Genomic DNA, 13,366 nt, shown 5'->3' on the forward strand with positions numbered 1-13,366 from the left:
ATTCTGATATAATGGTGTCCTAGCTGAAATTTTGCCATTAGTTCCAATAATTTGATCCCTTTTATACCAGGTATCCACTAAATGTTTCAATACTGGCAATTTATACTTTTGCAAAAGAAAAGGATTCCATTTATATATAAAAATGATGTACATTATTTTCACAAATCTGAGTCAACTCTACCTTAGCCCAGATTGGAGATTGATCAATATCAAACATCCTATTGATAAATTTTATTTGTGCTGCTTCGTCATAATTCTGAAAATTTGGTAATTGAAGTCCACCTAACTCGTATCACCACCCGATTGGTTTAACAGTTAGCGCAAAGCCTTTATAGCACCAGCAAACAGGACTGGAGTTTGAATCCCGTGCTATCTGTAAGGAATTTGTAAGTTCTCCCCATGTCTGTGTGGGTTTTCCCCTGGTTTCCTCCCACCATTCTGAACTTACTGAGGATGTAGGTAAATTGGGTGGCACAGGGTCGTGGACCGAAATGGTCTGTTACTATCCTGCATTCCTACATTTAAAAAAAAACTAAGGAACACTGGATAATACTAATATTTATGGCGAATCTATGTCTACCTTCTGGCAGTCTAAAGGCAATTTTGTGTCATATCACATTTCTGTTTTATTATTTGACAATAAGTAGTATCTGAAAATCTGCAAACCGATGGCAAGTGTTAGAGAATGAACTTTGAGTGAGAAGCAAGAAGAGAGAGTAGAATTACAATGAAACTGTTGAAGATGGTAAAGAACAGAGAAATAAGGTGCAGATTTATAATCGAAAATGTGAGTGCAGGTAGAATTTGACATGGAGCATAAAATGAGCTAAAATTATAGATTTGTACAATTTGCATTCTCTTCATCCATTCCATTGAGAAAATTCATGAGTGTGAGATCCCACACTACCAGCTCCAGATGTTTTTTTTTCGCCCCTGCTGTTATCAAACTCCAGAATGAGACTCACATTTGTAAAATTATGTGCCTCCGCTCTTTATCCAGCTGATCTTCTCTATTACTTACTTGCTTGGTGTATTAATTTAATTTAGACCTACAGCATGGTAACAGACCCTTTTGGCCCACATGTCTATGCCACCCCATTGACTTGTACCCCCGGTTTGTTTTTGTCATTGAGAAGAAACTGGGGACCTGGAGGAAGCCCACACAGACATGGGGAGAATGCACAAACTCCTTACAGACCACACAGAATTCAAACCCAATCCCGATCGCTGTGCTGCAACAATGTTTCACTAACTGCTATGTTAACGGTGCTACCTTATGCTCTCAAAACAAACTTCATCACAGCAACCTGGTTCATATGACAATAAACTTGAACTTATTGAAGATGATAGATATTGTGCGAGTGAGCTAATCATTGCGGGAAGATCATTGATGTTACAGAGAATAAACAGAATAGATTAATGAAGAGGGATATAGTAATGATGACTTCCTGGGAAACATTTGTTTCTGAAATTCCCAATTTTATAATGAGTATTTTTTTTAAACTTTATTTATTCATTCAAAAAACAAATAATATATGACATATACAGCAATTAAACATGAACATGAACGTTTTTTTGTATGTATATAAAAAAAAAAGAAAAGACCCCCCCCTTTCAGCCAACTCTCTTAAGGAGAGCCATAAAAAAAGAAAAAAGGAAGAACATTAAAAAAAAGAATTAAATATACATATTAAAATCTAATCAATATAAATTGAAATGTAAATATTCTGAGTATATCAGCCACTTATTAATAAAAAAATATAATTATTATGTGAAACGTATGTAATTTTTTCCATTATTAAACAATATTTCATCTCATTATGCCATCTATTAATATCAATCATATTTGTATCTTTCCACGTACTAGCAATACATTTTTTCGATACGGATAAAGCCAAATATACAAAAGCAAGCTGGAATTTATCTAATCCCAAGCCTTTCAGAGGTTGCAAACAACCCAATAAAAATACTGTTGGATCTAAAACTATTTTAATCTTATACAGATACTCTAAAAATGATTGAATTTTCTTCCAAAAAGATTGTATATGTATACATAACCAAACAGCATGAAAAAAAGTTCCAACTGTATCACCACATCTAAAACACAAATCTGATTCATTAAAACCATATTTTTAAAATTTTTCAGGTGTCAAATATAATTGAAAAAAATTGTAATTAATCATTGCATAACGAGCATTTATCAATCTAGTTACACTATCATAACAGATATCTAACCAATCCACTTCAGAAAAAAAAACAATATCCGCTTCCCATTTAATTTTAGATCTATCCCAACCTTTTTTATCCATACCATCCTGTAATATTTGATTCTTCTTCTTCTTTGGCTTGGCTTCGCGGATGAAGTAGATGGTGATTGAAACTAATGGAAGAGGTAGGGAAGTAGATGAGTAGAAAGGGAGAATAAATTAAATTAGATAGAGGTTTAATGTGTATGAGGTGTTTCTGATGGGCATGTAATTGATGAGCTGAAGGATTTTTCCATGCTACAGAACTGAATTTCTGGAACAGCTAAACCCTAATATGATGGATTGCTTTTTCCTTCTGAAAATTAAAATTAATTCTTATGTGTTGCTTGTTCTGTTGCTTCCTTCATTCAGTTGTAGGGTGGCCATTTTCAACTTGACAAAATGGAGGACACGCAGGGTCAGGGGGTGGGGGGGGGGCTTGACTGCCATCAACCTTCAAGTGCCTCCATCACACTTTCCCCTTCATCACATTTGCAAATGCACGCAACAAGAAACATGGGCCGCTCACAGCATACGGACCCTGGGATGCCGCATTTAACGAGTAACTGCCTTTTCCACCCCTTAATTTGTCTTCCATTTAGGGGTTTAGGGCTTATACCTCCAAATGGAGGACAAATTAATGTCCAGCTTGAGGTGGTGCCAGATAGAGGAGAGAGGGCTCAAAAGCCTGGCTCTCCGGCCTAAAATTGGACATGTGGCCACACTAGTCAGTTGTGTTTTCATTTGTGAAAGCTTCACACCCACAACCAGATCCAATCAAAAAAGAAAAATTATTTAGGAAACAGCATGTTCAAACAGAAGGAGTTCATAATTATAACTGAGGCCAAATTTGGAGTATTGGTCACCTAACTACAGAAAAGATATCAATAAGATTGAAAAAGTGCAGAGATTTACTAGGATGTTACCCTGTCTTCCGGAATTGAGTTAAAGGAAATGGATAAATAGGTTAGGATTTTATTCCTTGCAGCATAGAAGAATGAGGTGAAGATCTGATAGAGGAATTTAAAATTGAGGGGTGTAGACAGGGTAAATGTAGGTAGGCTTTATAACTGAAGGTTGGTGAGGTGCAAATCATAAGACATGGGTAAAGGATGAAAGTGGAAAATTTTAGGGAGAACGTGAGGGGGAACTTCACACAGAGAATGGTGAGAGTGTGGAACAATTTGCCAGCTGAGGAGATGAATGTGGGCTCAATTTTTTTAAGAAGTTGGACAGGTGCATGGATGTGAATGGTATGGGGGCAGGTCAGTGGGATTAGGCATAAAAATAGTTTGGCACAGATTAGAAGGGCTGAAGGGCCTGTTTCTATGATATAATGTTCTATGATTCGGATATCATAATTTTAATTAAGTCACAATATTGCTTTATTCATTATATCAATATTCTGTTTAAAAATGGTTTCATTTGCTGACAAATGCTTCACATTAATTCTTGGCAAAGTTAATTTAAAACTGATTTTTCTTAATGTCGTTGCTATTTTTCACGGTCCTTTGAAAGATGTAATTTGCAAGTATTTGTGTGCAGATCATCTCAATTGTTTGAAATTCAAGTATCAAATATAAAAAATAGAACATGAAACATTGAGCAATACAATACAGACTCTTCAGCACTCATTGTTGTGCCAACCTATATATCCCTTCCAAAAAAAAGTACTCAACTTTTTTTCCCACCTCATAACCCTCTATTTTTCTTTCATCCATGTGCCTGTCTCAGAATCTATTTAATGCCCCTAATATTTTAGCCTCCACCACCACCCGTAGTAGGGTATTCCAGGCACACACAACTCTTTATCATATACACTTACATTTACAACTGAAGTCTTCCCCCTCAACTTGCCTCCCTTCACTTTATAGAGATGACCCCTGGTGTCTGCCCTGGGGAAAAGGCGCTGACTGTCCACCTTATCTATGCTTCTCAGAAAATTGTAGACATCTATTAAGACTCCTCTAATCCTCCAGGGAAAAGTCCCCAGCTCTGCTAACCTTGCCTCATAAGACTTATTTTCCAATCCAGGCAACATCCTGGTAAATCTCCTCTGAACCCTCTCCGTAGCTTCCACATCCATCCTATAATGAGGTGACTAGAACTGAACACAATATTCCAAGTGTGGTCTTATCAGAAATTTGTAGAGTTGCAACATGACCTCTTGACTCTTAATTCAATCCCTCTATTAAAGCCCAGCATTCCATTGGCTGCCTTAACTATCCTTCTCTAAAAACTCAATTAGGCTTGAGTACATTTCTCTTCACAAATCCATACTGATTATTATTGAGTAGACTGTACTTCTCCAAATGATCACAGATTATTTCCTTAAGAATCTTCTCCATTCATTTGCACACCACTGACCAAAGACTTACCGGTCTATAATTCCCAAGATTCACCCTACCACCTTTTTAAACAGGGCACCACATATACCGGCACCTTCCCTATTGGCAAGAGGACTCAAAGTTCATAGCCATTTCCCACAGCAACCTGAGGTACATCATGACTGTCCCTGGGAACTTCTAATCAATCAAAATGTTTTTAAGAAGATACATCACCTCCTCTTCCTTCATTGGAAGGTCCATTTTTAAAGAGTGTTAGACAAGTGTTGATGCTCACATCTTTTTAACATTCAAATAATTTCAATTGGTCAAGATTTCAGTGCATCTTATTACATTTTCATGAACTAACTATGGGACTTGAAATGTTTTGCAGATGACGATACTTGTACACGAATTCATAAAGATTTAATCTCATCCATTGTAAATGGGAATAACTTAAGAAATATCCTGTTTTTCCTTTAATTTTACAGGTGAGAATCTAAACTATCATTTCATCAGTCACGCTTTGTAAGTATTCTTTATCACGTTCCACAGTATAGACATGAAAAGGATAGCTGAATAATTGGATCAGTGAGACAACATCTCAGATTTCCATTGCAATGAAAGAATTAAGTAATGATGTGTAATTAGCTTGCCTATTGCCAGATTTTCATCTTTCCATCATGTTAATTTACATAAATTGCTGTAGATTACTGAATCATAACAACCCACAGTATTTTTTTGGTATAAGGTATGAATTTATTTGCAAATATATTGAAACCTCTTATTATTTGGAGCTTGCCTCGAAGCAACACTGCTCATATGAAATATTTTGCAGTTTAAGGCTTGTGTTACTCTTCAAAGCCTTAATTCTATGTGGATTTGTTTGAGCCATAAAAGATTTTGAATCGATTGACACTGTTTTGGATGATGATGTTAGTTGAAGTGTTCCAATGATAAAATGGTAAATTAACCAAAACACTGAAGGAAAGCAAAGTCTTGAGAGTTTATTTGAATACTGTTTTGTGCCTCCAGCTTCCATGATTGAGGTTTTATAGAAGGTTGAAAAACTTATCATGATTTTTATTGATGGATTGGGATAATTTGTAAATGCGATTCATGAATCTACAAAGGACTTTTTGTTTGCATATTTTTCTTGCAGTCTGATCAGTGCATTATTAAATGTCCAATCCTAATCGCCATAACACTTTATTGCATAAACAGGCCATATTGATTTCAACAAAGCAATTGACAATTTAGCTAAAAATGTTTTGCAATATGACATCATTTTTGTATGTTCTCCTTCCAATCAAGTACATTATTGGATTAGAAATTCCACTGCATTGCTATATTTACATGTTTTATTTGAAACCAATTGTTAACTTTTATTGGAAAAACCCTTTTCAAGAAATTACATTATTATCTTTTATGCATGCGAGATCATTTCTCAGGGTGGCCCTGATCATGGTGTGTGTACTGCATTGCACCTTGCATTGATGATTCTAGCCCCTTTCACACTTGCATCGCAGTAAATCGACTGTTCAGTGTCCTGGGATAGGAATGCGGGTTTGGTCTTTCACACTAGACCACTCCTAACTGGGACACTGAACGCTTTCACACTTGCAAAGGTTTATCCCCGGTCGTTTGGTCCGTTCTACCTTTAATCAGAAGAACCTGCAATGTTGCTGTCCATTTCACACTTTGCCTGATCTCAACACCAATGTCTGCAGATGCCGGGGATTGTACTAGAGTGTCGAGGCCAGAAATCCCCAGTGTGAGATGATGTCATCTGACGCCAGTGTTGAGCAGACTTTACTTTCACACTTGCCACTTTAAAGGCTGATTGGTGTTGGATGCCTGGGATCACTGGCACGTGTGAAAGAGGCTTCTGTTGGGAGTTTTTCGGTGTTACACTATGTACCCCACATTCTGTTAAGTATTTGCATCTTCACCCCACTTAAGAGGGGCATTTAATTCACGATAACACTTGAGGGCAATTATGAAAATATTGTATAAGAAAAGGTGCCATATGTTAGGTTGCAGGCCACATCTCCCTGTGATGGAAGTTAAAGGACCCCATGATATTATCTGAAGAAGAGCAAAGTTATCATGCTGTGGTAGCCTGTGTTCATCATTCGGCCACCACGAGAACAACAGATTATCAGATTTTCTTGTTGGTGGCCCTCCTCTAAACAGTCACATTGAAATGTGGTCATAGTCGGTGATCGTGCATCCTTTGTTGTGAGCAGTGGGGAAAAAAGGAAATGCTTGCCTGGAACCCACTCTTGAATACATCTTCAGAAATATTCAAGAAAATTAGAAAATATCAATAAGTAATTGAACCATTAAAAGATGCTTGTTTAAATTACTGGTAGTTTTATTTCAAATGAACACTTAAATAATTAATTAATTTCAATTAAAATTGTCAGTTAGATCAAAGATTACATTTTACCCATCTTTATCATAACCATTCCTCGAATGGCTAGATAACATGATAAGCTGTTCCCGAGATTACAAATATCCAACTTATGTCTACACCTGCCATTATTTTATTAAATTCAGAAGTTTGATATGTGTGTGTATATTTGGAAAACCAAGCTTCATTTCTGGCTGGGTCTAGAATATACAAATAGAGTCCCTTCTAACAGTAAATGACTTGATTGCCGACAGTGTATTTGTATGGACTTTGAGAATAAGGATTGTTATGGCTCTGATGTACCTCTCTCATGATGGAATTGACTGCTCCGTGGCATTTACCAATGAGTTACAGCATAGAATGGTTGTTTGTGCAAAGCACTGGATCGTGCAAAGTGCCTGTGGATTTGAACTTAATACGAGTGAAGCCTTCAGGAGGTTGGTCAGAAATATCAGAGGGAAATGGGCCCATTTATGCTGTTCCAAAACTATGCTAAAGCTTGTTCCGTAGATTTGTTGTTTGAAACACAGCATAAAGCTGCACAAATAAATATCATGCATGTTATTTATGTCTTTAACATGGCTTTTCCTGAAAGCATTCAGGATCAAGGGCAACAAATTTTATGCGGGAATATGTTGTTCTGCTAAATTTATTTCTAACTTGCAAAGGACAAGGTCAAAAATTGGCTACAATTTTGCAGGAAAACACTGGGTTTGGAGATTTCCACACAGGTGTTCATGATCACAAAATTCAGAAACTTGTTTACAGTTTTAACAGAATTCCTTTAACTGCACTGATGCTTGATTTCTCCAGTGAGAAGGCACCAAGTTGCAGAAGTCAACCCCCTCTTCCATACCCCATCCCCCACATCACTGTGTGCCAGATCTGTTCTTTTTACATTGATCTTCATTTGCTGTGAAGATGTTGGCGTGACAATGGAAGAAATAAAATCAGGGAACCCTATTAAGTGCCTTGAAATGGGAGCGTGAGTTAGCATTCAGTAAGATAATAGCTCCGCTTCAATTTAGTACCACTTTACTGCATGAGCTTCTCTTTCCTTCATGTAGAAAAAATATATTGATTTTGCTTTGAACATACCCAGGGACAACTTTTCAAGTTCTATAGCCAAATCAGTTATTGAATTCCACAGATACAAAATTCTTTGGACAAAGCAATTTCTTCTCATCTCTGTCCTGAAAGGCTTACTCTTTTATCTTATCATTGTTGCCCCTAATTCTTAATCGTCCAACCAGGAATAACATGAACTCCACAGCTGTGCAGTCAAGCCCAAGAAGTGCTTTGTAGTTTTAAAGGTGCCCTCTGATTTTTCTAAGCTTGTGATTTGAGGCCATGATCTGCTTTACCTCTTCATTGAAAATAAATTAACTAAACTAGGAATTAATCTGGTGAACCGTTCTGGCATTTCTTCTTTTGGAAGTACTCTTTGGTCAAGAGACTTGACCTGTACATTATGTTTGATATGGAATCTCACCATGGTTCTTTCGAATTGTTCTACCTTTGCTTTTGTACTCGTCATCTTCCAATAAAGACCAACATACTGCTTGTATTGCTAATTGCATTAGATTAAGATTCCTTTATTGTCAAGCACTGTTACATAAAATTTGTCAGCTTTTGCTTGCCATAAAGCCACATAGAGGCTCCATTTTAAAAGAGCAGCACTGGGCTGGACCCAGGAGATCTGAGATGCAGCACTCCTCTACAGGGTCCAACTACCCAATCCTACTGCCTGAGGTTCCATACAGGCTTTAAACAGCTTGTTAAAGGAATTGACAGTGTTTTTAATTAAAATTCTTCAACCTCGGGGTCTGTGCCCAAGATGGCAGTGCCTGTGCTTGGCAAAGATCTCAGAGTTGTAGACTCCAGGCAAGCAGTAGATCAGTGCTTTTCTGGACTCTGAAACCGATAGAACCTCCCCTTTGAGAAAGAGGAGCAAAGAAGATGACCCGATAAGACACTTGCCTTAGAAGCGGACCAAACAAGAAGCTCAAAGGCTGAAGGTGGTCTGCGATGCAGTTGAGGGACTCACAGAACCAGGATTGGTGAGGGTGCTGAGGGCAAGAAGGGCCTCAGGCACTGAAGGCTTTTGATCGTATCAGAGCTTTGGAACTGGAGTTTGGGTTGCTGATGGATCGAATCAGCTCGTATGCTGTTGCAGAGGCTGTGGGAGCACTGGATGAGAATCCACAAATACTCTTTATCTGATGGGACTCTCTTTTACTATTCTTTCTCTCTTACTGTAAGAGACACCAGGTAATGTTAATAGCCAGTTTTCGCCTCATGGCAGGCAGAAGAAATTTCATGTAATAATACATTTTGTAAAATGATTAGAATATTACAGCACAAACAGGCCCTTCACCTCCTAGTCTATGCTAAACCATTATTCTGCCTCGTCCTACTGACCTGCACCCAGACCATATCACTCCATACTCCTCCTATGCATGTACTTCTCCAAATTTTCTTGAATGTCAAAATTGATCCTGCATTTGCCAATTCATTTGGGAGCTCACTGCACACTCCCACCACACTTTGCCTGAAGAAGTTTCCCGCTAACCTTTTCCTCTTTCACCCTTAACCCATGTCCTCTAGTTTTTAATCTTCCCTAACCTCAGTGGAAAAAGCCTACATGCATTTTTTTCTATATCCATCATAATGTTCTGTATCCAAATCCTCAATCTGCGCTTGTATAAATTATCTGTTTTCTTATGTGCTCAAGAATTCATGAATAATCTATTAGTGGCAGCACATCAGAGCCCTCTGAAAGTTTAGATATAATACATCAACTGGTCACTTTCATATTCTGCTCACAATCATCTCAAATTCCATTGGATTTGTCTGGTCAGATCCCCCTTTCATAAATCTGCCCTATCCTTTAATTCATCTCCCATTTCCTTCCTTTATATTCCGCTATGTTCCCCCTGAATGTGAAATGTTTTAAATATGATTTCTTGTTTTTAAGATTTTTTTAAAAATTTACTTTTAAAATAATGTTTATAAAACAAAATTAAATGCATTGCTGGGGGTGGTGGTGGAGGCTGATACAACAGGAACATTCAAATAACTCCTAGGCACATAGATCTAAGAAAAATAAGAGGGTTGTGGGTGTGAGATTGGGAAGACTTTGACTGTTGTGCAGTAGGTTTATGCAGGTCAGCACAACATCGTGGGCTGTTGGGGCTGTACTGTGCTGGAATCTTCTATGTTCTAATTTAGTTTTTAAGTGTTTATGATTGTGGGTGACTTAACAAAAACCTGAAGTGTGTTATTAGTACATGAAGGCATCCATTCATCTTCTACAAACAGGTTTTTAGTTCATTTCAAACACGTAGGACATTTTAAAAAAAACATTGTTCAGTACAATTCCAGGACCAAGATTTTTTCTGTATGTTGTAGATTTCATATTGCAGGTTTCATTTTTGTCACGTTTGAAAGATTTGGCCCATTTCTGATTTACTGCACAAGACAAATATTTATGAGCTGTAAAGATTATTAGTTCAGTTTAAGTATTGATAGCACTCCATTTATATTCTCAAGTGCCCCAGGTGTTTCCTGCCTCGACTTTATCATTAGAATATAATGCACTTTTGAAAAATTTTGAAATATTTTGCATCATGAACATAGGATCCATAGAATCTGGGATAGATTTTTAGTTAATTGAAATATTGTACTTTTGTTCCCCATATCCAACCTCTCAACAAATTCTATTCAGTCATTACCATTGTTGTCATTAATCTGGTCTGGCACTGGCGAGGTCTTAGTTTACAAATCCCGATCTCCAGTACCCTCCCAGGTATGCCATCAGGGCTCTGAGTCACTAGATCATTTTATAATCACACCACTACTGGTTTCTGTAGGCAAAACATAAAATTCCAGTTCTTAAGTTTTGTTCTTTTTCTGGTTTTTGTTTCTTTATGTTACTCCTTACAAACTACAGCTGGTCAAATATTTATTACCCATCCTAATTTCTGTTTGTATTGTGATGGAATTGTGTTGTTATTAATTTTTAGTTCTGAAATATATTTTAGTTAAGTTATTTTATGGGTGGACACGGGGATACTCAGACACGCAATTCCATTCAGAAGCCATTTTTGGAGACACAAAGTCTGGTAAGCAACCCCAATAAAACTAGAAGTGTTTGTTCATTGAAATATCTCAAATGATGGGGTCCTCAAGGAGAACATCTAATTAAACAAAAAAAACTCTTTGCTTGTTTATCTATATTAAAATGGAAGCTCAGATAGTAGTTGTGTATACAAGGAAGCCATTCTGCTGATTGGTCAGCGGACAATTTGGAGTCATATCCACTCATAAACTTTAAAGACAGTAATGATGTGTCACATGATTAAATACATTTTCAAATAAGATATTAATGAAAACAGAAACATTTTGAGAGCAGAAGATGCCTTACCATCCTGTAGGTAACACAGGATTGAAGAAGGTGCTTGGCCATCCTATCAATCACACAGGATTTAAAAACAGTAGCTTCAAGAGAGAGACGTGCTGTTCTATATTGAATTCTCTTTATGGGTGATGCACAAAATCAGTGGCAATTAAGAAGAACCACTTTATTTTTCTTTGCCAAAAGAGGTCAATTCTACTGTGTCCATTTCTACATGGCACTTCATGTAACCCTTGCCTGGATTTGTTGAAATTATCATGCAAAGATCACAAGTACCAAGGAAAAATCACTTGTATGAAGAAACATTGCTCTGAAAACAACTCCAATAAATACATGAGTTTTAAAGAAGTCTGATGATTTGATGTTTCAAAATTCTTCATAACTACTTTTGAGCAAAAATTTAAAGAATCGGAGTTTCAAAACAAAACTGACAGAACTTTAAAATTATCTCTTCAGAATTATGCCTGAACTGTAATAGTTTCCACATACACATGTATATATACATTCGCATAGTCGGGTTAAGTGAGTTAAGTAAGAAGTGTTATGTTAATAATAAAAAAATGTTTTTTTAAAAAATACCATTGTCTTGCTGAATTCCCATTGCTGCTGGTGTAGTTTGTAACATTGATTTGGTGTCAAATTTTGTGAACGTGAATATTTTAACATATAAAAAATAAACATGGTTTGTTGAATTGCCAATGTCATTGCCATGCAGGTTGACTCTTGTTACATTAGTAGATTGGTTTGATATAAATCCATTATTAGAATAATAAGAATATTTTATTCTCTTGGTATTGCACACCATTTTACATTTGTGTTCTGTTTAGTTCTTTACATGTTTATGCTGTTTTCAGGTTTTTTTTCACACTACCAATTAGTTGTAATTCTTGCGCGCCTGCAGGAAAAATAATCTCGGTTGTACGTGATGTCATGCATGTACTCTGGCAATAAACAAATAAGAAATCTGAATATTAAATTCAATTGGAATAGTATTTTGAGTAATTGATAGTTGTACAGAAATTGTATTTGCATACTTATTGTTATGAAGTAATCTCAAAACATTGTAAATACTTCACACTTGACTTCAAATGATAAAGGGAATTACTGTAATTGACATGATGCAGTAATTCAGCAGTGCAGTGATGTGGAAAGAGGTATGAAGATACCTAATGCTAGCATTTGAATTTTAAGGTCCTGTAAATGAGACCTTATATGATACTTGGAAATGTATGTCGAAGATTACCATGTTAATTCAAGATATTATCCAGAGTATTTTTGAAATACATTTGAAAGGTTGATACCAGGATGATCATTACAGATACAGTAATTGGAAGCCCCTCCAAGAAATAAAATGACATCTGTTCAGTTTCGCCCTGATATGAACAGGAAGCAATCTGGGCTTTCAGATGCTGTGTTAAGGGAATGACTTGTTTTCAAATTAGTAAGTGGAAAACCATTACATAATGATTTTTTCCCCTTTTTAAATAGTCCGCTTCAAAGAGATATGATGTTCTGAATTTTTTTTATTTACGTAGCCAGATGACAATTTTTTTCAGTTTGAGATTTATTCTGACGTACATGCTTAATGAGTGATTTATTTACAATATTAGAACTTAGAACAGTACAGCATGAAAACAGGCCATTGGCTTACAAGTCCATGCTGAAACCCTGCTGCTTGACATGATAGACATCCTTCTATTCATGTGTTCTATCTCAGAGCCTCTTAAAAGCTTCGATTGTATTTGCTTCCACCATGACTTCCAGCAATCTGTTTCATGCGCATTACACTTTGAATGTAAAAAAAAAACTGCCCTGCATGTATCCTATAAATTCCCTTCTCTGGCTAACCATACCCCCACCCCTTAAACTTGTGTTCTCACTGTAACACTGGAGAAAGATTCTGATTGTCTACCCTGTCATTACCTCTCAGGACTTTATGAAATTCTATCAAATTACCACTCAG

At 36.6% G+C, this 13,366-nt stretch overlaps 1 protein-coding gene across 4 annotated transcripts in view; it reads left to right on the forward strand.

The window, feature by feature from the left end:
* Positions 1–13,366, forward strand: part of LOC138763219 (E3 ubiquitin-protein ligase PDZRN3-like) — a 239,602-nt gene that overhangs the window by 19,477 nt on the left and 206,759 nt on the right. For all 4 annotated transcript variants that reach the window (XM_069937011.1, XM_069937008.1, XM_069937014.1 and 1 more), the window contains one exon: positions 5,062–5,098. Coding sequence is in view for 3 of the 4 variants with exons in the window: in XM_069937008.1 (XP_069793109.1) it covers positions 5,062–5,098 (37 nt within the window). In the remaining variant the exon portion in view is untranslated. The remainder of the gene's footprint in view (positions 1–5,061; positions 5,099–13,366) is intronic.

The sequence above is a fragment of the Narcine bancroftii genome, chromosome 5 (genome assembly GCF_036971445.1).
Source record: "Narcine bancroftii isolate sNarBan1 chromosome 5, sNarBan1.hap1, whole genome shotgun sequence".
In the NCBI taxonomy this organism is placed as follows: Eukaryota; Metazoa; Chordata; class Chondrichthyes; order Torpediniformes; family Narcinidae; genus Narcine; species Narcine bancroftii.